This window comes from Diuraphis noxia, unplaced genomic scaffold, assembly GCF_037042655.1.
Source record: "Diuraphis noxia isolate RWA-SAM2 unplaced genomic scaffold, SU_Dnox_SAM2 contig0001, whole genome shotgun sequence".
In the NCBI taxonomy this organism is placed as follows: domain Eukaryota; kingdom Metazoa; phylum Arthropoda; class Insecta; order Hemiptera; family Aphididae; genus Diuraphis; species Diuraphis noxia.
In genome coordinates this window covers 74188998-74216947 of record NW_028301711.1, presented here as the reverse complement: position 1 = coordinate 74216947, position 27950 = coordinate 74188998, and the positions used below count along the sequence as shown (strand labels likewise).

The following is a 27950-nucleotide window of genomic DNA, read 5'->3' as shown; positions in this document are numbered from 1 at the left end:
GTATGTCAGGGACATATTTTCCAGGAGCTATTTCTATATCGCTAGTATTGCCTAAAAAAAAAAAAAAAATATTAAAATGTAGGATATAATAAATGGTTAAAATAATAAAAATCTTACTTGTCACATTGCATAGCCTTCTTCAGCATTGTCCAGAATCTTAACGCACATATCATCATACCCATCGTTAAAATCTCCGTTTGACTCATCAGACCTATTCGGAGTGATCTCGATATTATCTTGAACGCGAGCAACAGCTTGTAAAATAAATATTTAATTTAATTTTTGTAAAAAAGATATACTGTTAATAAAAGTCCATCGATAGATTCCAAAATATAACCACTACCCTTTGCTACATAAATTTCCTCCTCGTGTAATAATGTAGTGAACGCCTCATCTATATTAATAAAGTTATATCCGAATCAATAAAGATTGGCCTAGCCGATGTCTTGAAAAACCTGTTTTGTGAAGAGTATTCTACATTAAGCTGACTGTACGATGCTTCTAGTTTAAATTTAATTTAATTGGCGATATGGCAACAATTGATTTTAATAAATCAACAAGTTCTATTTTTAATGATTGGAAAAAATAAATATAATTTTCGAAATTGTTTATATTTTTAGCGTAATACCATATGATTTTCCAAACGTATGCGAATTTAACTTCAACAAAGCCTTGTTTATTAGCTACATCCATTCGAGCCTTTTTTAATTTAATGCGGAATGCTGTGTTTTCAACGCTTTCCCCCTACCGTAGCCATATAAGAATCTACTTAAAAATAAATAGAAATAAATAGCGAAACCTAGCGAAAATAATAATAATAAAAAATCTTACTTTTCGTATTGCATAGTCCAGCACTTTCAGCATTATTCAATACTTCTACGCACATTATGTCGTTAAAATCTTCGGACGGTATATTATACATATCTTTAGGCTGTAATCCTGATGGCTAGTCTGTTGTACTGAGAGTGATATTGTTTTCACCCCGGGGCGGTCGCACGTGACCAAGAGCTTGTAAAATAAATATCAAATTGAATTTTTGGAGAAAAAAAATATATTAAAATAAACATACCGTGAATATTTTTCATATGTCTGCTCAGATTAGAATTGGTACTTAACGTAGCATTGCAAATAGAGCACGAAAAGCGAATTCCTTGGTGTATGATTTTGTGTCTAAGCAAACTATCTTTACGCGTGAACGTCGACGGGCACTGGTCACAATTAAACATGTTGATTAAAGTATAAACGTTTAAAAAATTAATAACACTGGGAAATATTCGAAGACGAAGCGTATACAGTGGTTTAAAACGTACTGACGGACTGTGGGTTCTTTTCAGAATTTATATAGACGAAATATATCGGTTTAGTGGAAGGTATTAATATCGGGTTTAATGTGTTTTTCACTAATAGGTATTTTAATATCGAAAAATTTAATATATCCCATCTAATGGCAGGAAATGTCTCCTATTGTTAAGATGGTATATTCATTCGGATTCTTTGTAGTTTTGTGTACGCAGCTGCAAGCTATTAGTATCCGAATGACCGCTGGACATAATATGACAAACTAATGACCTGTATACTCCGTGTGGTTTAAATATTTTTTAAATTTATTAAATTTATTAAATCAAGATATAATATTTATGTTTTCTATGGTTAAATCAGTGAAAATATATTATACTATATTATGGTGAGGTGGACCAGTGGTAATTAATATCGCATAGACCTGGGTTCGATACACGGACAAATTATTTTACAGTTTTTTTTTTTTTTCCAGCGGTTGGGCATTTATTTGTCATGATAACATAGAAATCACCTAATGGCAAGAAAAGTTTCTTATTTTCAATACAGTGATAGCACCTTTCAATAATAATGGTTTTTGCAAGGTAGTATATTTAATGTTTAATTGATCTACTCCTAATATCGAGACATCACACTTGTGAACGGATATGTATTGTCCTTTAATCGATATTTATGTTTATAATCAAATAATAGGATACTTTGCAGTTTTGTGTGCGCAGGTTCATGGTTCATATTTTGTCCTTTAATCGTAGCGCTGCTGTCTATCGCTTAGTGGTGATAGACTTGTTATATTTTTCATATAAAATTATTTTTTCGTTCATTAGTCTACTTTCAGTCATATACGCATAAACATATACAGGGTGATTTTTTTATCATGAACCAGTTAATATCTCGGTAAGTATTAGGAATTTTAAAATAATTTTTTTTTTAAACTTTCTAGGTTTTACTATTTTACACTGTGTTACAATTTTCATAATTTTAACTACCTCCCTTATTAGATAAAACACTATCAACTTTAGATTTTCAAATGGTAATACCTATTTTTAATAACGAAAATCTATAAACATACTGAAAAAAATAATTTTAACGTTTACAGAATTTTATTTGAGTAATTAGTTTGCGACTTATTAATGCTTAAATATTCGTTCAATTTGCTGCTACTGGGCAATTTTACAAACCCAACAGTAAAAACCAGAAGTCAAAATGAAATTTTATCTCAATTTAACAATACCCATAACGGTCATTATCGATAATAACAAGATAGATAAACAATACCAATAAAAAAAAAAAAAAAAAAAAAAAAGGTGTCTTATCATCACTCCCACCCGAACGCCAAGTGTCGGTGAACGACTAGCTACTATCTTAAATCGTGCGACTAGCCAGCAGAAGCGCAGCTGTATCAGCTATAAAGTATAAAAATAACATTTTAACATTTTACACTTTACCATCATGGTTACAAAATATATCACTGGTTACTGATTCCTGGTATACGATCTTATCACGTATTAGTAGATAGACGATAATAAATGTCGGTAAACCGTTTCTGAAAACATGTGGTTAATCGTTATTCGTTAATGTTAGTTTTCCATTATCAAGTATGGAATATTAATTATAAATTAATTACTATTCTTTGACTGTTTAACCAAAGAAAACGTTTTAAGTAAATACTATGTTATGTCGTTATGTGTATTATTTAAAATATAAATTTAAAGGTTAAGCCAATTATTCCAATGCATACCATACCACGAATAATAATACGTATCTTAATTCGTGATGCATACCTGTTATATTTTTTGATCGTGTTTTAATGTTGTATTTTGGTTAACAAATTTGAATTTAATTAAAAATATACCTCTTTCCAATCAGTAATATTATAAGGTATTTGGGAATCAGATTTCGTACTTTGCCGACACCTTATTTGTATAATTTATTGGTAAGTTCAATCCAAATTTAATATATTAGAATTTTATTTATTTTTTTATTAAATGATTTATACATATTATTGACAAATAATAACCATGGTTCAAATATTTTAATTTTATTTCAGTGGCAATTAGTAGAGTTTATATGATTAATCAAAAAATACAATGAACTATATGACTAGAAAGCTTAATTTGACCAGCAATTAATGCAAATTTACATTGCTTGCTACTGGTATCCGATGACTATAAATTAATATGGAATAAAAGAATAAAATATCCATATTTCTTTACATATTATATTTTAATCTTTAAACAATCTAAACAAATTATTATGTAAGTATGAATTTTTTTTATAAAATAAATAATTTGATATTTATCATAATTTTTGCTTATATTTTAGAAAATTAATTTTGTTTTCTTTCAAATTTCAATTGCAATTTGTAGTACTAACTTTTAATTCAAATATTTATAACAAGATTGGATGAACAAATACAATTTGTTATTGTGGTTAGTCACAGCATAGTACATCTCAACTGATAACTTAATAAGTATGGATAAACAATTTTTTTATACAATAAATCATTTCTATAAATAACTTAATGTTTTTTTTTCAGTTTCATTCAGATGAAAAAAGAAAACAGCGCAGCATCAAGACCGCAACTACTTCTATATTTGTAACATTTGTTGATTGTCACATTAATTGTTAATTTTATGTTTAAATAATTAAGTTAAGTTAAGTTATTGATTTACTATTTTCTATAATTAGGGCTATGGAGTTTTTATTAACCTAAATTGGTAAATTGAAAATTTTTTTTGAATACGGTAGTGCCAGTTTTACGTAATATTAAAAGATTTTTATATCATAAAATATTAATTAAAAATTAACATAATTTCAAAAATAAGTGTAAAATTGAATAATTTTTTAAAACATCCATAGCCCTAAAAATATGTTGCAATCTAGAGTAGATAATACATATAAAGTATGTTTAATGTTCATTTAATTTTTATTAATTTATCTAGGGTAGTGGACATGTTAAGTGTTAATATTTTTTATTAGTTATGACCTTACCCAAATCCTGCAATAACTTGCACTACGGAAATTTGTTCATACTCTAGTAAAATTATTGATAACTAATGTGTTTATTTCCTTAGATAATTTAGTAATGAATTAATGTCCATTATTTGTCTATTCACACACAACTACACAAGTTATTTTTAATATGAAATGCAAATTATACACTATATAAAAAAAATATCCCTGAATATTTAATATTTATAAATGGAAAGTCGGGTAGGCACTATGAACAACAGGCCCTGGGCCTATAGCCTCGCATCAGATTGACTCACTTCCTCAATGCACAAAACATGTAATCAAAATGACTTACCTATTCTATTTTTTTTTTTTTTTAGTATACACAGATTGATTTGTAATTATTTATTTTTAATGAAATGAAAACCTTAAATGACAGGAGCTTTGTAAACATATTATATAACTTAAAAAAAAAAAAAAAGGAATGTGTGAATAGACCTTTAACTACTTTAGTCTTGGCTCTAAATCTTGAATCCAAGTACATAAATAATACATTTTTATCTGCATATTTATAAATTATTTTTCTAAATACATAGAAATTGTTGATTTACTTTGTTTTAAAATGAATATATGTTATCTGTTTAGTATAATCATTTACTATAGAAATTAAGATACACCATACTGTTTTTAAAAAATATTTATTTTGTAATTTACTCGTCAATCTGATATAGAAATATAAATTATATTAAATAAACACATATGTATTATGTATAATTAACAAATAATAAACTTAAATAAATTAACAAAATATACAACATAATATCTTCTTAACATAAAGCATTGGGTTTTCCAAATTTATTTAATTTTAGTTATCTAAGTTACATACCTATATGTATACCTACATATCAATATAAAACATAATTGATTTAATGATGAATATGACATGTTTCACACACATAAAAAAGATAAAGGTACCTATCTATCTCATACATTTATAGTACTATTGGTTTTTCACATTTTATCTGTTCTCCATTGAGTTAACATCTCACAGAGTTACTTTTAAATACATATATTACTTTTCTGTTAAATACAATTTTTTTTCATTAAAAAACATGAGTAAGATGGATGAATTTCCAAGTTCATATGAACAATTTTTAAAAGTTCATAAAAAAACAGTATCTGATGTGTCCGAATCAGAATTTTATAAAGAAGGCTATTTGTCCATTGTTGTTCAGTTGGAGTCTTTAATGCAAGTAAGTTTTACTATTTAAAATGAAACATAATTAGTAGGGCTCATACTAAGATCATTTTAGAAGAATTTAGTATACATAAAAATATTTTTGAAAATATTTTATCAGAAGCTACATATATTGGAGACCACAAACCAAAGTTTGATGGACGAAAATAAAAGACTGGAGCAAGAAATTGAAACACACATAGAGGAAATAGGATGTGCTGAAATACAATTAGTAATTATGTTTCATTTTAAATAGTAAAACTTACTTGCATTAAAGACTCCAACTGAACAACAATGGACAAATAGCCTTCTTTATAAAATTCTGATTCGGACACATCAGATACTGTTTTTTTATGAACTTTTAAAAATTGTTCATATGAACTTGGAAATTCATCCATCTTACTCATGTTTTTTAATGAAAAAAAATTGTATTTAACAGAAAAGTAATATATGTATTTAAAAGTAACTCTGTGAGATGTTAACTCAACGGAGAACAGATAAAATGTGAAAAACCAATAGTACTATAAATGTATGAGATAGATAGGTACCTTTATCTTTTTTATGTGTGTGAAACATGTCATATTCATCATTAAATCAATTATGTTTTATATTGATATGTAGGTATACATATAGGTATGTAACTTAGATAACTAAAATTAAATAAATTTGGAAAACCCAATGCTTTATGTTAAGAAGATATTATGTTGTATATTTTGTTAATTTATTTAAGTTTATTATTTGTTAATTATACATAATACATATGTGTTTATTTAATATAATTTATATTTCTATATCAGATTGACGAGTAAATTACAAAATAAATATTTTTTAAAAACAGTATGGTGTATCTTAATTTCTATAGTAAATGATTATACTAAACAGATAACATATATTCATTTTAAAACAAAGTAAATCAACAATTTCTATGTATTTAGAAAAATAATTTATAAATATGCAGATAAAAATGTATTATTTATGTACTTGGATTCAAGATTTAGAGCCAAGACTAAAGTAGTTAAAGGTCTATTCACACATTCCTTTTTTTTTTTTTTTAAGTTATATAATATGTTTACAAAGCTCCTGTCATTTAAGGTTTTCATTTCATTAAAAATAAATAATTACAAATCAATCTGTGTATACTAAAAAAAAAAAAAAATAGAATAGGTAAGTCATTTTGATTACATGTTTTGTGCATTGAGGAAGTGAGTCAATCTGATGCGAGGCTATAGGCCCAGGGCCTGTTGTTCATAGTGCCTACCCGACTTTCCATTTATAAATATTAAATATTCAGGGATATTTTTTTTATATAGTGTATAATTTGCATTTCATATTAAAAATAACTTGTGTAGTTGTGTGTGAATAGACAAATAATGGACATTAATTCATTACTAAATTATCTAAGGAAATAAACACATTAGTTATCAATAATTTTACTAGAGTATGAACAAATTTCCGTAGTGCAAGTTATTGCAGGATTTGGGTAAGGTCATAACTAATAAAAAATATTAACACTTAACATGTCCACTACCCTAGATAAATTAATAAAAATTAAATGAACATTAAACATACTTTATATGTATTATCTACTCTAGATTGCAACATATTTTTAGGGCTATGGATGTTTTAAAAAATTATTCAATTTTACACTTATTTTTGAAATTATGTTAATTTTTAATTAATATTTTATGATATAAAAATCTTTTAATATTACGTAAAACTGGCACTACCGTATTCAAAAAAAATTTTCAATTTACCAATTTAGGTTAATAAAAACTCCATAGCCCTAATTATAGAAAATAGTAAATCAATAACTTAACTTAACTTAATTATTTAAACATAAAATTAACAATTAATGTGACAATCAACAAATGTTACAAATATAGAAGTAGTTGCGGTCTTGATGCTGCGCTGTTTTCTTTTTTCATCTGAATGAAACTGAAAAAAAAACATTAAGTTATTTATAGAAATGATTTATTGTATAAAAAAATTGTTTATCCATACTTATTAAGTTATCAGTTGAGATGTACTATGCTGTGACTAACCACAACAACAAATTGTATTTGTTCATCCAATCTTGTTATAAATATTTGAATTAAAAGTTAGTACTACAAATTGCAATTGAAATTTGAAAGAAAACAAAATTAATTTTCTAAAATATAAGCAAAAATTATGATAAATATCAAATTATTTATTTTATAAAAAAAATTCATACTTACATAATAATTTGTTTAGATTGTTTAAAGATTAAAATATAATATGTAAAGAAATATGGATATTTTATTCTTTTATTCCATATTAATTTATAGTCATCGGATACCAGTAGCAAGCAATGTAAATTTGCATTAATTGCTGGTCAAATTAAGCTTTCTAGTCATATAGTTCATTGTATTTTTTGATTAATCATATAAACTCTACTAATTGCCACTGAAATAAAATTAAAATATTTGAACCATGGTTATTATTTGTCAATAATATGTATAAATCATTTAATAAAAAAATAAATAAAATTCTAATATATTAAATTTGGATTGAACTTACCAATAAATTATACAAATAAGGTGTCGGCAAAGTACGAAATCTGATTCCCAAATACCTTATAATATTACTGATTGGAAAGAGGTATATTTTTAATTAAATTCAAATTTGTTAACCAAAATACAACATTAAAACACGATCAAAAAATATAACAGGTATGCATCACGAATTAAGATACGTATTATTATTCGTGGTATGGTATGCATTGGAATAATTGGCTTAACCTTTAAATTTATATTTTAAATAATACACATAACGACATAACATAGTATTTACTTAAAACGTTTTCTTTGGTTAAACAGTCAAAGAATAGTAATTAATTTATAATTAATATTCCATACTTGATAATGGAAAACTAACATTAACGAATAACGATTAACCACATGTTTTCAGAAACGGTTTACCGACATTTATTATCGTCTATCTACTAATACGTGATAAGATCGTATACCAGGAATCAGTAACCAGTGATATATTTTGTAACCATGATGGTAAAGTGTAAAATGTTAAAATGTTATTTTTATACTTTATAGCTGATACAGCTGCGCTTCTGCTGGCTAGTCGCACGATTTAAGATAGTAGCTAGTCGTTCACCGACACTTGGCGTTCGGGTGGGAGTGATGATAAGACACCTTTTTTTTTTTTTTTTTTTTTTTTATTGGTATTGTTTATCTATCTTGTTATTATCGATAATGACCGTTATGGGTATTGTTAAATTGAGATAAAATTTCATTTTGACTTCTGGTTTTTACTGTTGGGTTTGTAAAATTGCCCAGTAGCAGCAAATTGAACGAATATTTAAGCATTAATAAGTCGCAAACTAATTACTCAAATAAAATTCTGTAAACGTTAAAATTATTTTTTTCAGTATGTTTATAGATTTTCGTTATTAAAAATAGGTATTACCATTTGAAAATCTAAAGTTGATAGTGTTTTATCTAATAAGGGAGGTAGTTAAAATTATGAAAATTGTAACACAGTGTAAAATAGTAAAACCTAGAAAGTTTAAAAAAAAAATTATTTTAAAATTCCTAATACTTACCGAGATATTAACTGGTTCATGATAAAAAAATCACCCTGTATACGATTTTTTTATCACCAATATCAATTATTTTGTTTGTGATTATCGCATCTTTCGCCCAGAAAACGTAAGTATTTTTTACATTATTCATAAATTATTCAAGGCTTACGTATAACTTGATATTTAGATGTCGAATAATTTATCGCCAAGTTTGCCGTGGTTTAGAGGAGATGAGTATATCAGAGTTCTTGCAGCGACACCTCCGGTAAGTTTTAAATAAAATTATTACTTAGACTCCATATAAAATAATAATTTTTAATTAGACTCAATCCGAAGAAAGTGGATACTTCACCTATCAAGAGACACAGATAAATCGTTCGTTGTCACCTATTCATTTGGATGCTTCACCCAATATGTTTTCTCCTACAATACCGGGGTCATACGCATTGAATTTGATAGATGCCATGGAATTTTCTCCGTAGCCACCACGACAATCGCAGATAGACGAATGGCTTAGAATGGCAGGGGTCTTCAACCTTTTTATGCAGCGGGCCACGTATTATTTTTTAATAATCTTGCGGGCCGCATTCGTAGTAAAAACATGTATTTTATACAACAATTCAGTTTTATTATTAAAATTTTCATGATTACATTTTAAATTACAAATTATTATTAAAATTATTATTATTACATATATAGATAAACATTTTTTGTTAATTACAAAATTTTTATTTTATTTTTAGTGTGATAACTGACACTGTTTTTCACTAACTAATTTGTTTATATTTAGTTGGATCTGCGACGAGGCAATTCTGAGTGAACTTTCCAAGTGATTGTCAGTTAACCGAGCTCTATTTTTCGATTTGACAATTTTCATTCGTGAAAAAATATGTTCACAAGTGTAAGTACTGCCAAAAAGACCACATCATTCTTAATGCGTTGTTTCGAAGATCAGGATATGTATCTGTGTTAATAAATTTCGAATAAAAAATTAAAAGTTCAACATTATTGTACTTTTCTTTTAATACTTTATTGTTTTGCAAATCAATGATCTCCATTTGCATGTTTTCTGGGACATCTTCAACTGGTAATGAAAATGGAATTGAAAACAAATTAAAATATGTTTCATTCGCTTTGAAATCTGAGAACCTCAATTTGAACTGGTGTTTTAAATCAGAAATTACTTCTGCATATTTTTCTGTTGAAGTAACATTGTATTTTGACATACATGGGAAGTGAGCTGTGTTATTTTTTTTAGCTGGATTTCCCACAGCATAAGTTTATTTTCGAAAGCTTTAATATGGTCGAATAAATTATGAATTAATTGGTTTTGACGTTGCATGCGTAAATTCAACTCATACAAGTGCAATGTAATATCCGTGAGATAGGCAAAATCATTTTTCCATTCTGTATCATTATGTTGGTCATATTTTTTTCCTTTACTTGCAGCAAATTCAAAAATTTTGTTTTTTAAATCAAAAACCCTTTTCAAGACTTTTCCTCTACTGAGCCAACGAACATCTGTAAAATAGATTACATCACCTTGTTCAGCGTCTATTTCACTTAGAAAGTTTTTAAATTCTCTATGATTCAATGCTCTTGATCTGATAAAATTTACTATTTTTACAACATCTTTCATAATAGTTTGAAAACCGACAGATTTTGCACATAAATTTTCTTGGTGGATAATGCAGTGATATTGCATCAGTTGTAAAGCACCACATATACTCATTTCTTTTTTAATTAGCGCTACGATCCCTTCATTTTTTCCAACCATTGATGGGGCTTCATCTGTTATAACTCCAGAAAGGTTATTTAATTTGATGTCAAAACGGTTAAGTGTCGATATTAACGCATTAAAAATATCACAACTTTTTGTTGTGCCTTTAATTGGAAAAAGCGCGGCTAATTCTTCAGTGATATTAAAATTAGAATCGATACCCCGAACAAAAATTGCTAATTGAGCAGTATCTGACAAATCTGTACTTTCGTCAAGGGCCAGCGAATAAAAAATAAATTTAGAAATTCGTTCTTTTAGGGTGCTCATAATATCAGTTCCTAGTTCTTCTATTGCTACAGTTACACCTGATAAACTCAATTTGGAAAAAAGTTGTTTTTGTGCTGGACATAAAATTTCAGAGGCCGCCTCCATGCACTATTTTATAAATTCACCATCAGTGAACGGCTTCGATTTAGCGGCAATTTTTTGTGCTATTATATAACTATAGTGCGGCCAGCGAAACTAGGCGGGTGATCGCCGCGCGCCTGGTGGCCAATTTTCGTCAGTGTTTCCAAGACTTCATTCCCGCGTAAAATAATTTTAAAAAAGCTCTGGAGTTGTAATAAAAACTAAACGACAAACGTTCGATATTTCTATACGTAAAACTTATTATTTATTAATTATCACATTCGCTAATAAGTAATAATATTACTATCATTATTTTTTACGCAATTATATAATATGTATGTACATTTAAAAACTAATAACTAAGTAATGAAACTTAAAACTATTATAATAATATTTACATAGAAAAATGGTTTTCCGAATTGAAATTCTAGTCCTCACAGCTGTCGTCTTCATCTTCACTTGAGCTGCTTTCGTCAGGATTAATGGTCAATATTATTGGTTCTAATATCTCATCCCTTAGTCCCGCCATGACGTAGTCCTCTTCCTGGATCTTGACGCAATGCTCACCACATTTGGCCCAATCGTTCGAAGTAACTGCATCGATCTCTTTATGCACAAGTTTCTCGACATCTGCAATTTTGAAAGTTGAATTTTTTTCAGCCACTCTGCCTTTAACTTGCGCCCAAATAAGTTCTATTGGGTTATACTGACAGTGGTAAGGGGGAAGCCTTACCACTTCATGACCCATTTCGGAAGTTAGTTCATCCAGTTTATATTTTTTTCCGCGCGGCATCGAAAGTTTCACCTTTTCCCGTAACTCGTCAAGTGTTTCTACAGGAGAAAAATCTATATTTTTATCCCGTAACCACTGTTGAACATCTGACTTTCTACTGTTGGACTTCGGATAGTTCTCGGCCAAAGAAGAGTGATATGAAGCGTTATCCATGACAATAATACTCGGCTCTTCTAAGTTAAGTAACATTTGTGAAAACCAACTTTCAAAAATTGTGACGTTCATTTGTGAATGATAATCCTTGTCACCAGAATTACATCGAAAAATAAGTTTTGATTCTTTAATGAATCCGAAGGAAGGAGATCCGGCATGGCATACTATGAGGCGGCTGCCTTTGTCTGTAGGTACTTTTAAGCCTTCCGTATTTTCTTCATTTTGCCAAATACGTCCACGCGTATGATTTTGATTAACCCAGGTTTCATCTAAGTAGATTACCGGCCGAGTATCACCGTTCCTACGAAACTCGTTCATTTTTCTAAGAAATTTAACGCGCGCAGCTACTATATCGGACCGTTCCATCAAGAATTTGCGACCGTCGTTACATTTTTTGTACTTAAAATGAAGTTGTTTTAAAATTATTTTTACCGACGATTTTGATCCACGGTAATTTAATTTTTCACGCAGTTCCGATAATATTTTAGCACTCGTTGGAAATTCACCTTTGTCGTAAAAGCTATGGACAACTCTTCTGACCACTTCATTGTCAAAATCATCAAGTTCAGTGACAGATTTCTCGCGACAGTATTTTTTTCGTGGCGATTGAAATTTAAGGTCATTAGAACTTCCGACACATAATAGCTCTTCTCGATTTCCAGTTACTTTACTTTCATGACATATCCGTTGTACAGTTCTCAGACTCACCGCACAAGCTTCGGCCGTCCTCTCCTGTGATTGTCGAAAATAATCTGCTAATTCCGGCTTATCTTTGCAGTTGGCTAAGGTTTTAAAAAATGTATATACGTTGTATATTGTTTTTTTCGTTTGGGAATGTATATCGGGTCTAATTGACATTTTGAAAAAATAATTTACACAAACGATCAGTAAAAAAAACAAACACAAAAAAAAATTCAAATATTGTAAAATATTAAAACAGCCGTGTAAAAAAATCACATTAAACTTAAACGATAGCAATCAACAGATACACGAAGGGCAGAGGATCGAAGACTAACACATTATGAAGAAAAAAATGGTTCTTGTACACAATTTGGTTTCAATAAAATTACAATAGGTACAATAAAGTCAATGGAATGTGGTCTCCAGTGCCAGATGTCCAGTTTCAATAGAAAAACGGCGCGCTAGACGGTTTCTCACCCTCGGCAGTATGTAGTACCCATATTATTATATTATATATATTGTATAAACGATGTACCTCATACCATGGAACACTACATTATATAGTGTTCAATGCTTATACGCTAATAAAATATTTGTGTTGTAAGGACACCCAAAATTTTTTATAAAACAGCTGAAACACAACTGCATCAGCTATTCATTTAATAAGCAATACTTTTAGAATCCCTGGTTCACATGAAAACAGCCACCAGGCGCGCGGCGATCACCCGCCTAGTTTCGCTGGCCGCACTATAGCTTTGACACTGGCTTCTGAGTCTTTATGATATTTTTTTAAACCGGAAGACTGACCTTGTATATTTTTCATCAACAATGCAAGTTTGTCAATTCGAAGTTCTCCTTGTATCATCAAATCAGTAGGGTAGAAAGGCCGCTCCGAGTGACCCCCCGCTTCACCACCCCCCCCCCCCCCCGCCCTCACGCCCGAGCCACCCTGAGCCACCCTGAGCCACCCTGAGCCACCCTAACCCACCCGAACCATTAGCCCTCCCACCTGCCTACCGCCTATGCCGAGCCCTACTACGTCATAACCGAGCCCCTCTCACCCTCCACTGCTATACCGAACCACCCCCTCCCCCACACCTACCGACCGTACCACCTACGTCATAGACGCCTGGCCACCGAGCTACCCCCTCCCCCACACCTCCGCCTACGCCACCTACGTCATAGACGCCTATACCGACCCACCCTGAGCTACCCTGAGCCACCCGAACAACTACCCCCTCCCCCACACCACCGCCTACGCCACCTACGTCATAGACGCCTATACCGACCCACCCTGAGCCACCCTAACCCACCCGAACCACTACCCCCTCCACCTGCTCCCCCGCCTATAACGAGCCCTACTACGTCATAACCGAGCCCCTCTCACCCTCCACGGCTATACCGAACCACCCCCTCCCCCACACCTACCGACTGTACCACCTACGTCATAGACGACTGGCCACCGAGCCACCCCCCTCCCCCACACCTCCCGACTGCTGCACCCACGTCATGGACACCCGGACACCGGGCCACCCCCTCCACCACCTTACGCCTGTACCACCCACGTCGTGGACACCGGGACACCGGGCCACCCCTCCTTCCGCCTTCCATGTGCACCGCGCGACACCGTGGGCCCGCACCGTGCCGACCCCCGCTTCACCACCCATCCGAGCCACGACGCCGCGCTCTGTCGGTGGCGCGGCCTCGCTTATCGGACGCCGCCGTGACATTTCACCACCGCCGGTGGCGCCATCTATCCGCCGATTCTGTAACGCGGTTTTTCGACGCATACATACACAAAAACATATACATATATGCATTAAAACACATACTAACGCAAAAAGCTATACATACATGTCTGAAACATATATATTATGTATATAATGTGCATAAACATATACATACATACTCAAAAACATATACAATATGTACATAATGTGTGTAAACATATACATACATAATCAAAAACATATACATTCGTATGTAAAAACATATACATTATGTACACACATGTGTAAAAACATATACATATATAGTTAGCGAGATGTCAAGTCAGATATTAACGCGATTAAATTGTTAAATATAGTTTTATTCAATGAAAATGAATATACAGATATTATACAGATATATACAGTGTAATAATGAACATTGATTTAGCTGCATGTTAACCGACGACGTCATACGATTCCGATTTACATATACGGACTTGACTATTATCATAACGATCGTCACGATTGATATTGTTAAATTCATTTTTAACGTTCTCGATAAATTGTGCGCCTTTATATAGGGTGCGTTCCGGCTGGACGCTTTGTACGCTTCAAGCGCTCATGAGCGCTCCCAGTGAGTTCCACTTGGCATTTATAAGCGCTCACACTACAACCGTGACGTCATGAGATCTGAGCTCTACGTCATCGTCACGCGCTCACCAACGCTCAAATGAAATAGGTAGTGCAGCGTAAGCGTTTGCGTCGTTTGCGATATCTTATCAGTTTATCACAGACTACAATTTGAAAATAAATGTACGGCAGTAATTTATTATTAATATAACATTTATTACAGCAGTAATAGTTTAATAATTTAATTCAATAGTAATATGAATAATAGCAATAGTAATAATATGTCAATTTCTATTATACTGATGGATAGAGTGGATGGAGAAACGTACACATTAAATGTGACGAGGGATGAGGCGAATCGTATAAATACAGGTATTATAAGAGTAAATCAAATTTTTGAACTTATTTTGAATTCAATTTGAATTTTTTTGTTCTTAGATATGGTATTCGCAGCTGAAATGTTGGATATATGCAAGAAAAATCAATCTGATTCACAACAGCCGACAGAACAACTTGAACAGACATCACAGAATAATTATTCTGGAACAGTACAAGAAGAACAGACAGCTGAAGTTGATGTCAATGTATTTAAATGGCCTCATGAGGCCATATTACTTCTTATTGAAGAATATAGAAAAACGGCTGACAATTTCTGTTCAGGGAAGATTTCCCAAAAAAAGATTTGGCAATCAATAGGAGATGAACTGTTAAAAAAATCTTATAATGTAACTGGTCCTCAATGTCAATCAAAATTCGGAGGTTTGAAGAGGACGTACAAGTCGATCAAGGACCACAACAGTAAGTCTGGAAATGGTACCAGAACTTGGCCATATTTTAATTTACTGGATGACTTGTTAGGAGCTAAACCGTACATTACACCCATAGCCACTCTTTCTTCGACGGGGAAAAGGGACCAACCAGAAGTGGAAAATTCTCCATCTTCTGCCATAAGCCCTGGTCATGAAAATCCTAAAAAGAAACAAAACTATTTTTCTCCTGTTGATAAGTTTAGATTAGCAATTGAGGAAAATAGAAAAGTGGTAGAAGAAAACAGAGAAAAGCGACATAAAGAAAAAATGGATCAGAAAAAGGAGGCTATTAATCTTTTGGCTAGACTAGTTAGTGTACTGGAAACTAAAAATCAGTGATTGAGATAACTGTAATTATTCAATATATATATGTGATTTGTAAAACTTTAAAATATTAAGACTGAGGATTATAACCTGTTAGATATGTTTATTATTTATTATTTATTTTGTTTATTATTATTTTTTTTTTATTATTATATATTTATGTTCAATATTTTAAAGGTTGAAAATATATTTGTTTGATATTTATTTGTGAACTAATGTTGTTAACTGTAATTAGTCAATATATATGTGATATATATTTAATATAATATATATTTTTGTTTGATGGTAGTACTATTACTAACTTATAATTATATAAAAATAAAATACAAATTGTTATGATTCAGACTAGTTTTTTTTATTGTAAACATATCATTGTATTTACACTATATATGGCGAAAAGGTAGTTGATCACACAAATTGTCCCTCTTGAATGCTCCTTGACGATTAATTGCAACCAACTCTCCACGAGCTTGTATATTTTCGTTTACCGGTGTTGTTTCAGGTAGATCAGGAAACTCATCATTTTGTAATAAGCATATATTATGTAAAATACAGCATGCAATAATATACTTGGGAATTAGATCGACACGCTTCATATCCAATGTTGTTAGGAGACTACGAAACCGTCCTTTTAGGAAACCAAAAGACCGTTCAATTGCCATCCTTGCAGAGGAATGACAAAAGTTGAAATTCTTTTGCTTTTGAGTTAAGTGCCCATTATCACGGTATGGAACCATAAGATGTTCATGCAAGGTATAAGCAGAATCACCAATTAAATGGGTGTTATTAGGAAATTTGGTTGCGTCATCAAGGTAATTTTTCAGTTCAGATAATCTGAAAACCCGTTGATCATGTACTGAACCTACATTCCCAGCATAGCAATGAATAAAACGACATTTATGATCGCACACAGCCTGTTGAAAAAAACAGTTCATTAAAATCGAATAAAATTTAAAAATTAAAACATTAACATACTTGTAATTGAATTGAATGGTGACCTTTTCTATTAACATAAGTTTCTTGATGGTCATGTGGTGCAGGAATGTTAATATGTGTCCCATCAATCGCACCAAGAACATTTGGAAAAGTACTGTTAGAAAAAAATCCATTTTTAATTTCTTCAACTTTTTCTTCATTTGGCCAAGTGATGAAAACTGGTGCCAACATTTCTAAAGCAACAATGACTCTTCTAATACATCTTAATGCAGTAGCTCGCCCCACACCAAATTTTTCACAAATTGATCTAAAAAGTTATTAGGTAGGTATCATATAAAAGATAGAACTACATATAATAATATGGCAAGTAATATTATTGCATCTAAAAATAATGTTATTTGTGTAACAGAAGTACCTGTAAGAGTCAGGAGTAGCCATTTTCCATATTGCAATTAAAAATTGTTTATTTGGTGAAATAGATTTGTACCCCGGCTTCATTCTTTTTAACTTTGGAGCGATTAGGGTTAATACATATTCAAATGTGGTTGGAAGCATCCTAAAAAATAATACAATAATTTTATGTAGAATATTTACATTTAATCTTATTAAAAACTTAAAAGCCTACTACTAACCTGAAGTGAGATTTGAATTGTCCATCATTGAATTGTGGTACGATGGTTTCAACATAATTCTGCAACCGAGGTATTGCAGTTTTAGTCTCAAGATTCTGTACTACGTATTCATACAATTCATTGCTGTCATCTTCACTGTCATCCGACGAAGAAGAAAATATAATATCACAGCATTGTTGTATAGCCATAATAACTAACGCACGATCATTCAAATTATTCATTATAAAAACAAAGAAACAAAACGTTGGTAGATTATTACAATTTAAAAAACAAACTAGATTTGTGGATTATGTTATCAATTTCATTTTTGATAAAATGATAACACGGTCTAAGCGTTCATGGCAGGTTCAACATCGTTCCACTTGGAACGTAAGCAAAGCGATTCTATGCGCTTATTTTCTAGTGGAACGGTTCATAATCATGAGCGCTATTGTGAGCACTGTGAGCGCGAAAGCGTCCAGCCGGAACGCACCCATAATAATACAAATACACATTCGGGATTATGCACGGCGTGTTGCTGCCACACTTCGTAATTTTCCTCCCATTTTCCTAACAATAACCCGCAGTAATGACATTGTACCAAGTCGCCGGTACCGGTATAAGTGAAGCCGCATTCGGCCAGCGAATATTTATCTTGACGCGACCGCGTTGGATGTGAATCTTATGTTTTCAGTCTCGATAAAAACGTTGTATACTCGGGATACTCGGGATTCGAGTTCTCGTGCACCAAACGCACTAGTGATCGGCAATCGGCCGAACGTTTTAATAAATTAATTTTAATACTTTGTAGAAAAATAATAAACCGCTGATAATTCGTTTTAGCTGTCTGATCACGTATAAGGAACTTGCGGGCGGTGTAACGGTCTCACAGTAACTGCAGACGACGACTGATACTCGTATATGGTATTCGTTCGCGCGCGAAATAATAGTCACAAAAATAATATAAAATATTTGAATAAGGATAATTACTTACAAATATTCTATATTATAATATGTATTATTTTTATATAATATATAAAATAGCTTATTAAGCTTCGCATACATCCTATGGTAAAATGCCTAGACAGATATACCGTATAAGGGTCGGATGAAGTTTAAGCAAATATTATATGTTATAACAGGGATGGCCAACTCAAAGTTGCTATAGGGCCAATTTTTAGAAATTTAAAATATAGTGGGCCAGAGCATAGAAAGCAAAAAAAAAAAATGTATACAATCTATAGCAGGAACATTAACGTTAGATTTGCGTAATAAGCCAACAAAACCAATATTTTTGCCAACCATAGCTTTGGCACCATCGTGTATACCTATACCTAATGCAATTTGAAAATGTAGCGCGGGCCAGATAAAAAAGGCTCGCGGGCCGGATGTGGTCCGCGGGCCGTCAGTTGCCCACCACTGTGTTATAATATTATACTTTTCTAACTTCGTCGGTAAACGGGATGTATTGGATTACACGATTGTGAATAACCAGACATTAGGTAGCCCGTTAGTGAGGGAATTATTGCCTGCATATATTTCAAGACGGTTATCGGCCGCCAGACCCTCCGGACCTCTAACCAGTACCGCGATACATTGGACTCACACCGCGATGCCCTACCACCCCATACCGTATGCAACTCGTTTGACATGTATGTGAACGTCCACAATTCCCCGTCCCACCACCTCACCTCTCATTGATGCCTCGATATTATTAGACCTGTGATACCTACACCACGCAACCCTGTATATTCTTCGTTCGTTGAGTGAGAGAGAGAGAGAGAGAGAAGAAATATATTACTACACCATATTATAATATTATAATATAATATAAAATAATGTACTCCACATATATTGGTCGTTGAGCATAATAGAGGATGTAGCTAAACACCCTCAATGTACCCTCAATGTAGCTGTATTAGAAAACTGATAACAGTGTTCAGATGTTCAACCTCGACATTCTTTTCACTGACCGTAGGAAAAAGGTGTATGAGAACAGGACAAGTCACGCTGCCCTATTAAGAGGAAGCACGTTCTACACATTATAATATAATGTATACTAACGGTTTACAGCGTTATTCTGTGAAACTACTATCCATCTAGACCAGTGTTTCTCAACCTTTTTTAAGTTACCGCCCCCTTGAGTGTCAAAAATTTTTTTAACGGCCCCTACAATGTGAGAATTCTATAATAAGGGTTAGGTTAAGGGTATTTGGAAAATTTAAAAGAAAAAATTGAAATTATCTAATAACTCATGTTTTTATTTATTTTTTATATTTGATATATTTTTTATTTATAGTTCTAGTATTATGGTAATTAATTAAAAAAAATAAATATTGATAAATAAATAAATAAAAATTAAATTAATTATTTAAAAAAATATAAATATAAATACATTTTTTAGTTTCTTTAAAAATATATTGCTAGGCTCAATGAGATGGTTGAACTTGGTGGTTTTTAGCAAGTTTTTTTATATTAGGTTCGATGTTTGTTAACTTAAGTCGTAAATCTCCTCTTGTCACGATATCCAGTAGATTTCTCTTTTTTGTAATCAAATCTGTTACAGTGCTGAACCCTCGCTCGACGAGGTATGAGGAAGGAAAGGCTATTAACATTTTTTTAACGAGAGTCCACAGTCCAGGATAATTATGAATTATGTTAGTTTTAATCCAAAATTCCGTGAGCCGATCACTACCCTTGAAAGTGGATTTCAATGTTTCATTAGTTGAAAGTTCGATTAGTTCTTCTTGAATTTGTATCTCTGCTGTCTCAATATTTATAAAAGGATTCATGACCCATTGAGGAACTTCCAACGACAAAATATCCTTAAAACGTTCTGAAAAGTCCATATGTAAAGACTCGAGGTGTTGACAGTAAACTTGTATGTTGTCGAAAGCTATTTCACTGTTTTTGTGCAGATCAGCCAAGACTGGGAACTGGCTGAACTCTTGGCGACCAAAATTGGTCTTCCACAAAGTCAACTTTTTTTGGAATGCAGAAATAATCGATTTTGACGTTATTAAATTGAGCTCGTCACCTTGCAGTTGCAGATTAATGGCATTAAACTTTGCAAATAAATCGGTCATATAAGCAACATCGATTTTAAATAGTAACAACCTGTTTTTGAGCTTGACATCTTTCTCGATTCTAGACCTAAATATATACATATATAATATATATATATATATATATGTATAAACCCCTCGTACACCCCTAGAATGGATGCTGTATACAATCAACATACGCACTGGACTGGACCTTAAAACTAATTCAGTCTGTTCCGCGACATCTACTACACAATATATATCTCCTTTACGTCTTACACAGATTATTTCGAAGTGTTTAATAAAATGGATTTTGTATTAATGTTTTTCACATTTTTAACGTGCATACTGAACATTCGTGTGGAAATAAGGTACAATGTTTAGTATTATATTATCATAAAAAAATTATATTATATTAATTATAATTATATTATCTAGCAATTCTCATCACGAAGATGAGGATGAAGACAACGACCATCCCTTCCCCAATGAACGTATGGAAATTGGAAACGATTCCGACGGAGAAGAAGAAATTGAGTAATTATATTTATCATATTAGAATAAGTTTTCATAAATATGTTTATTTATTTATTTATTTATTTTTAATAGTGAAGACAGACTATGGGACACGTTAAATTTGATGGAGGCCGACTTGGCCTACTACTCGCAGATAAATTGGGGAAATCGTCATACTATGGTGACCGAATTATGGGTTGAAATAATGAAGCATTTCGAATATTGGAATTTGGAACAGACAGTAGCACTGCTACTGTTCCGCGGTTCCAATTATATCGAGTACGTGGATTGTGATATTGAAGGTGATACAGGACAGATTTTAAAAGCGGAAAATGTTGTAAGTACTAAAATCGATATTTCTCTTATATTATTTAAAAAAAAAAATAAATAAATAAATGCTTAGGCGTACTTGGGTGCATCATCGACGTTGAGGGAGGTCGAAGACGTGGTGACGACGTATTCGCAGGCTGAAGTCTTACTTCAGCTTAAATTCGAATACGACTTATTGTCACGAGATGGAACTGGAATAGTGGAATTTCATGAAAAAATTGAAATGATAACCTTGGCATGGGAAATGCCCATCAATGTATCGTATGATGTTATTAGTAAATTATTTAACCCTTAACACCTATATATTTTTTTATTATGTCACGGGTTTTATTACTCGTTCACACTAGAACCTTACATTCGTGGCCGTCCTTTTAAAAAATAATTCGCAGAATAATATAATTTACGTTTCTGTATACATGACATTACAGTATATTACTGTATAAACTCTAAGTCATAATATTATAATGGTGTAAGATTATTGTGTTTTTCACTAAAATAAGATGTATCTGGTCGTACATAAGCGAGTTATTTTGCGGTATCGCTTGGTTGCGCTCAGATCCACGGTCGAGCGTGGTCAATACAATACATCTTGACTAGTCATACGATGTACAAGACCGACACGCTTTAACCTTAATATATATAATATACAATATACAATATAATATGTATAATACTGGGACATAACGTAATACTTGCATTATTATTGTAATGACGTAGTACATTGTTCATGAATAATATTATCGACAAATATAATATAATATAATTCTATTTTTATTTAAAAAGCAAAAATAAAGTTATAATAATTATTATTTTTACTTCATTTTTTATCTCTAACACGGTTAAATAATATAACTTCAGAAGAACATACATACAAAAAACATTTATAGTATCAAATAGTTGATCGTTTATTTCTAATAAACTGAGAGACACAGTTTATTCACAATATATTTTACAATTTATCTAGAAAACATTTATAGTATCAAATATTTGATCGTTTACTTCCAATAAACTGAGATCTGAGTCCCCTATAGTCCCTATAGACCCTATAGTCTCATAGATTTTGCCTAGCTCTTGTTCTCCTATCCATATCTGTAAACGACGTCCACAAACTTCACACGTTTTAAAATCTTTTAATAAATCTAACAACGTTCTTTTATCTTTTACTAACACATTATTCTTTTTATTACGAGAACTCAACTGCATTTTATTTATATTTTCACGGTTGAAAATTGTTCTACAACGAGAATTACTACTAATACAGAAGTATATATCTATAGGACTGTCATTAATCGAGGTTCCTGCCACGAGGTATTCTACATTTAAATAGCTGGTGAAAATGTAGTCTTTCTCTTTATTCAATAGGTTTGCCATATTATTATACCTGAAGTGTAATATGTATAGCATCTCGACATGTGTATAACAAAAATAATTGGCTCTTATTACATCAAATTTGCAAACTGTATTAGATATCCTTAAATCTATTAAAATAGAATTATATTTAATTTTTCTTATAATTCTATCATTCCAGGTAGTATAATTCTCCATACAACCAGTACCCTCAACCCAATGTATTTTTTCTTGTCCCAGTTTAATCAAAGTATAAATATAAAACCTTGTCATAATATCAGACTTAAAAATAATTTTATCCGCATAATAGTTCACATATTCCCATAATATGAATCCATCTAATAAGTTATTTAGAAATACATACGTTTCACCTAATTCGTAATCGCTAGTTGTGAAAACCGGTGAAAATGTTTCCGATCGCATATGTTGGTCATCGTCGACGTCGGTAGATGTTGACAGATCGTTAACATCGTCATAGGGAGTCATGGACTGTTCAATAGCTTCATCGTAGGCAATGTCATACCCACCTTCACCTGTATATTCTCGGTCCAAGTCATCGATTGCGTTTTCATAGTCTTCAACTGCTCGCCTCCTGACCCTAGATTGTGTATGATTAAATAGAAATAATAAAATAATATAAATTTAAAAAAAATAATATAAAGTCTATACTCACAGTTCTATACCGTATATATTTATTAAATCATTCGTATTTAGCAACGGTTCGGATACTCGACGTGTGCTCTTCGATGTAGGTAATACAAACATTAATAAAGATATAAATGATATTATCGAAATCATTTTATGTTGTCGAAAACAAAAATATTTTTCTCCGTGAATAAAAATGTTAATACTATGAACATGAATGATAGAGTTTAGGATGAGCGTTTATTTAAATCGCTTACTATGTACATATAATCGAATTTTTACATTACTCAGATGGTTTACAAATAATATTGTTCCCCCTCCTGTCGAACATGTCCAAGGCGATAAACCCCTACTAGCCATACAACAAGGATGACCCGCTTCGACCCAAATATATACACAACATACATGTTATATGTATATAATATAATATATTATATGTGAATATCGATATTGATATATAGATATATAGATGGTAAATGTAATGCATTACAATATAATATGTATTTAATATGTACTATCTGTTAGCGTGACACACACTATATGCTATTCATTTTACCTTGTATATATCAGAGTTGTACAAACTGTATGTCAAGTCTCCCATATGGAATATACAACATAAGTATAACATTTGACAATATTGTAATACTTATGTTATTATTATTATTATTTAGAAAGGTCCATTGTTGTTATAATAAGTGCATATTATATTATTTAATCTTGAAACGAATTTTATTATACAAATATTCGTGGCTGTGTATTTTAATTGTCTGCAAGGGTTCTACTAGACCTCGCCGGCGGTCGTGTATACCATAATCCTCCTTTTAAATATAATTTTAGAGTAAATATAATTTCGACTCGTTATATACAATATTATATTCTCTAAATATCTGTATTCATATTATGGGCGTGAATATAGAGTTTTTTCACACAAATAAGTCGCATTTGGCTGCACATAGAAGTGATGTGAGTCACGTTGGTACCATGCGTCGTGATGGTCCGACGCTCGGACATTGTCAAGACAATGCATAGCGATTAGCTGTAAGACGTCGTCGGAGTCGATCAAGGGTCCATATGCATATCAATCGGTGTATTACACACAAAATAGTCCACCGACCGTTTAAGACGTAGTCATTCGGTTCCTGTGCGTAAGGACCTCCGACACACGTGTTTAGGTCAAAATAACTCGATATAACGCGCAAGAGCCGTCAACCCTTATTTCGTCTGTAATCTACACATGTGTCTCACATCAATCGGTGTACCCGTCAAATATTGTACACATCGAACGATGTTGACGGGTGCGGACGTTGATAATAATTTTGGTCAGCTGACCATCGGCCATCGAATATTAAATCAGCCGTATTTTTTCGCTATCACAAAACAGTCCTCTCTGCTGTCTAACACCGCCTATCAACAAGTTCTAAATCTTGCAACATATAAATATTTGTGTGTGTGCGTGTATGTGTTTATTTATGTATATGTATACCTATATAATTTACATCTGGGTTCTACGTTCGCACGGTCTCACGGCCAACTCCACATTCCTTACAAATTCTTTTAAAAATAATTTGTAGAATAATATAATATACACGGAATTATTATATTTCACCCTTATATTATGGGTACGAATATCGAGTTTAGTCCACACAAATAGCCACATCTGGCGACGGGCATAGACGGGGTAGGCCAGCCTACGTCGGTGACCCGACGGACACACATGGTCAAGACGACGCATTCCGGTATACCACGCGCAGGAGCCGCTCGAAGATCGACCTTTTTCACTCTAATTTACACATGTGTGTATATCAATCGGTCAATCGTTGTACCCGCTCAATATTGCGCACGCCGAACGGTATAGGTGGGGGTGGCCGTCGATGACGATAATTTTGCACACTTGACCGCTGGCCACTGAATATCAAATCAGTCGTATATTTTCACCATCGCAAACCAGACCTCTTCGCCTAATATCGTCTATCAACAAGTTCTAAATCTTACAACATATCTGTTCTAATAAAGTGAGTTTTATTTAATAATAATAATTATTATTATATGCAGTCTTATTACTTCGAGCCTAATGCCTATAGTTTTTAAAATATCATTCGTTTATGTATTATACAAAATTAACAGGAATTATATTTTTCAGTTCTGAATTCATTCATCACATTCAACTCATTCACATCATTCAACACAATATTCAATTACGTTAAACCATCCCCAACTACAGGATCTACTAAAAATAAAAGTGAGTTAATTTAATTAATTTAAAAAATTATACAATTGTGTCAAACTCAATTTTTATTCAATATTAATAGACAATATTTTTGTTTTAGTTCAACTCGTCTCCGTAGTTCACCCGCAGACCACGTGTCACCTTAAAAATCTTCGCAGAATTTATCTCGACAACTTAAAGTGAGTCGATTTTTACTCTAATAAAATAATAATAAAAATATCTATTCACGCATAGCGGTATACACGTGTACACTTGCGTTTAGTTAATTTAATTTAAATTTTTTTTTTTTTTTACTGTCCTCAGCGTACCGGGAAGAATGGCTTCCGAAATCCCATTCCACGGGAACCAGAAATACGCCCCGCCGCGAAGACCGACAATGCCTCACGGCCCGGAAGGAAAGCGACGTTCTGGTTAGCAGTGGAGCGCGTGCCCGACGGGCCGCACGCGTGCGCCGGCCATGCCCCGCGCCCGCGCCCGGCTCGTCGCACACCCGCGCCTATGTGGACGGCCTCGTGGAGACTGTGGGAGTAACGCATTAGTAGAAGGGGAGAAACTTGTCCGGAGGTAAGATACCGGCGGTCGCCGACACGGGACTCGAGACCCAACGATCGATCTCAGAAAGAGAGCCGCCGGCGGGCGGGAGGCGTGACTGGCGTCCGGGCGCCCGCGTTTAAAACTCGCCGGAGGGATGAGACCGTGTCACGAAGGCGAGGAGAGAGTTCGCCCGTGCAAGACGGATAAGGGCTTGAAACACAGCCACCGGGGTCAGAGCCTCGTTTCTCCCCGTCACAAAGTTGGTTATGTCTGTCCTCAGCGTACTATAATGGCATTCCTCCAGTCCCTGAAGACCCAGGTAAACAGTGTAAACCTTTCAATCAGTGAACTCGCCAAGGACGTCTCGTACCCGGTCCGCACGATGAAAAATGTGGACACTAAGTTTGGGACCTCTGTGTCATGCGTTTTAATAGATGTTGCAAACACTCAGACAATAAATATTTTCCTGCCTAAAGCCATCAAAATGACAGACGAGAAAATTTCTGAATATAATCTTGGTAGTGTCCCCGGGGTAAGCCTCATATATCGAGGATTAAATAAGAGGAGCTTCATTATAGATTTTGAATGAATTATTTAATAGAGCTCTTCAATATATATATATTATTATGCTCATCATTATTATTATTATTATTATTTGTAATAAAAATAATTACAAATATGTTGTTATTCTCATTTTATCTATATCCTATAATTTTAAGGCTCGTATAATATAATTATATACATTTCACAAGTTATATAATTATTCTGTCCGAGATGAGTCGGTTTTAAAAAAATATATTATTTAATAATTATTTTAAGGTTAATCCTTATATACATTATTAACGAGTAGAATAATATAATCATTTTCATCGAAATAATATGTGATTTTTTTTTAAAATTATTCTAATATTATAAAAGGTCTTGATATAAGGTTTCGATATTTAATAGTCGATATTTTTATACTCATTCAGGAGACGTATAATTATATACATATAATACATATAATACATATAATACATATACATATATAATTATATACATTTAGCGTGTTGTATAATTATTCTCGCAAAGATGAGATGGTTTTTTTTTTTTTAAATATTATATAAGGTTTATATTATTTAATAATAATATCAATATACGCATTTAGAAGACGTATAATATAATTATTCTCACAGAGATGGTTTTTTTTTTTTTTTTTTTTAATATGATATAAGGTTTATATTATTTAATAATGATATCAGTAAGCGTTTAATAAAAATTATATGGATTACGGGAAAAAAAAATTCCAGAAACAAAATTTCAGTATATAATAATATTTTATCTAAATAACATTATAGAATTATAAATATAAATATCCAAGTTAAATTTCAACAACAATTTTTTTTTTCCAATGAAGAGTTTCTTTAGGGGGACTGTTATCCCACCAATGTAAGTGACTCGAATGAAAAGACTGCGCATCGTCTGAAAATATGACACACGATTTAGTTTTTAT

At 32.2% G+C, this 27950-nt stretch overlaps 3 protein-coding genes, 1 long non-coding RNA gene and 2 pseudogenes across 4 annotated transcripts; 2 read left to right on the top strand and 4 right to left on the bottom strand.

Moving 5' to 3' along the window:
- Nucleotides 1–10221: 10221 nt before the first annotated feature.
- LOC149061676 (general transcription factor II-I repeat domain-containing protein 2 pseudogene) lies at nucleotides 10222–11193 on the bottom strand (annotated as a pseudogene).
- Nucleotides 11194–11411: 218 nt separating this feature from the next.
- LOC149061675 (uncharacterized) lies at nucleotides 11412–13488 on the bottom strand. Its single transcript, XM_089217402.1, has one exon. It carries the CDS (start codon nucleotides 12971–12973, stop codon nucleotides 11597–11599), a length of 1377 nt encoding a protein of 458 aa, XP_089073528.1. The 5' UTR covers nucleotides 12974–13488; the 3' UTR covers nucleotides 11412–11596.
- A 6756-nt stretch (nucleotides 13489–20244) lies between these two features.
- Nucleotides 20245–20901, bottom strand: LOC149061674 (zinc finger BED domain-containing protein 5-like). The gene has a single exon (XM_089215068.1). The coding sequence runs from the start codon at nucleotides 20899–20901 to the stop codon at nucleotides 20245–20247; it is 657 nt and encodes a 218-aa protein (XP_089071194.1).
- Nucleotides 20902–21214: 313 nt separating this feature from the next.
- LOC149061673 (uncharacterized) lies at nucleotides 21215–22000 on the top strand. The gene is made up of 3 exons (XM_089215067.1): nucleotides 21215–21396; nucleotides 21469–21712; nucleotides 21779–22000. The coding sequence occupies exons 1-3, from the start codon at nucleotides 21356–21358 to the stop codon at nucleotides 21998–22000; spliced, it is 507 nt and encodes a 168-aa protein (XP_089071193.1). The 5' UTR covers nucleotides 21215–21355.
- A 3857-nt stretch (nucleotides 22001–25857) lies between these two features.
- Nucleotides 25858–26763, top strand: LOC149061672 (uncharacterized). The gene is made up of 3 exons (XR_016189673.1): nucleotides 25858–25936; nucleotides 26025–26103; nucleotides 26739–26763. It is a non-coding gene; the product is annotated as an uncharacterized LOC149061672 (long non-coding RNA).
- Nucleotides 26764–27775: 1012 nt separating this feature from the next.
- The window catches only part of LOC149061668 (uncharacterized), a 31416-nt pseudogene continuing 31241 nt past the window's right edge, over nucleotides 27776–27950 (bottom strand).

Bases quoted from the DNA above. Each gene is read 5' to 3' on its own strand.
- LOC149061675 (XM_089217402.1), bottom strand. From the start codon at position 12,973: ATGTCAATTAGACCCGATATACATTCCCAAACGAAAAAAACAATATAC.
- LOC149061674 (XM_089215068.1), bottom strand. From the start codon at position 20,901: ATGACCGATTTATTTGCAAAGTTTAATGCCATTAATCTGCAACTGCAA.
- LOC149061673 (XM_089215067.1), top strand. From the start codon at position 21,356: ATGGAAATTGGAAACGATTCCGACGGAGAAGAAGAAATTGA. The intron at 21,397-21,468 runs GTAATTATATTT...TATTTTTAATAG, and splicing joins GACGGAGAAGAAGAAATTGA to TGAAGACAGACTATGGGACA. The intron at 21,713-21,778 runs GTAAGTACTAAA...ATAAATGCTTAG, and splicing joins TTTTAAAAGCGGAAAATGTT to GCGTACTTGGGTGCATCATC.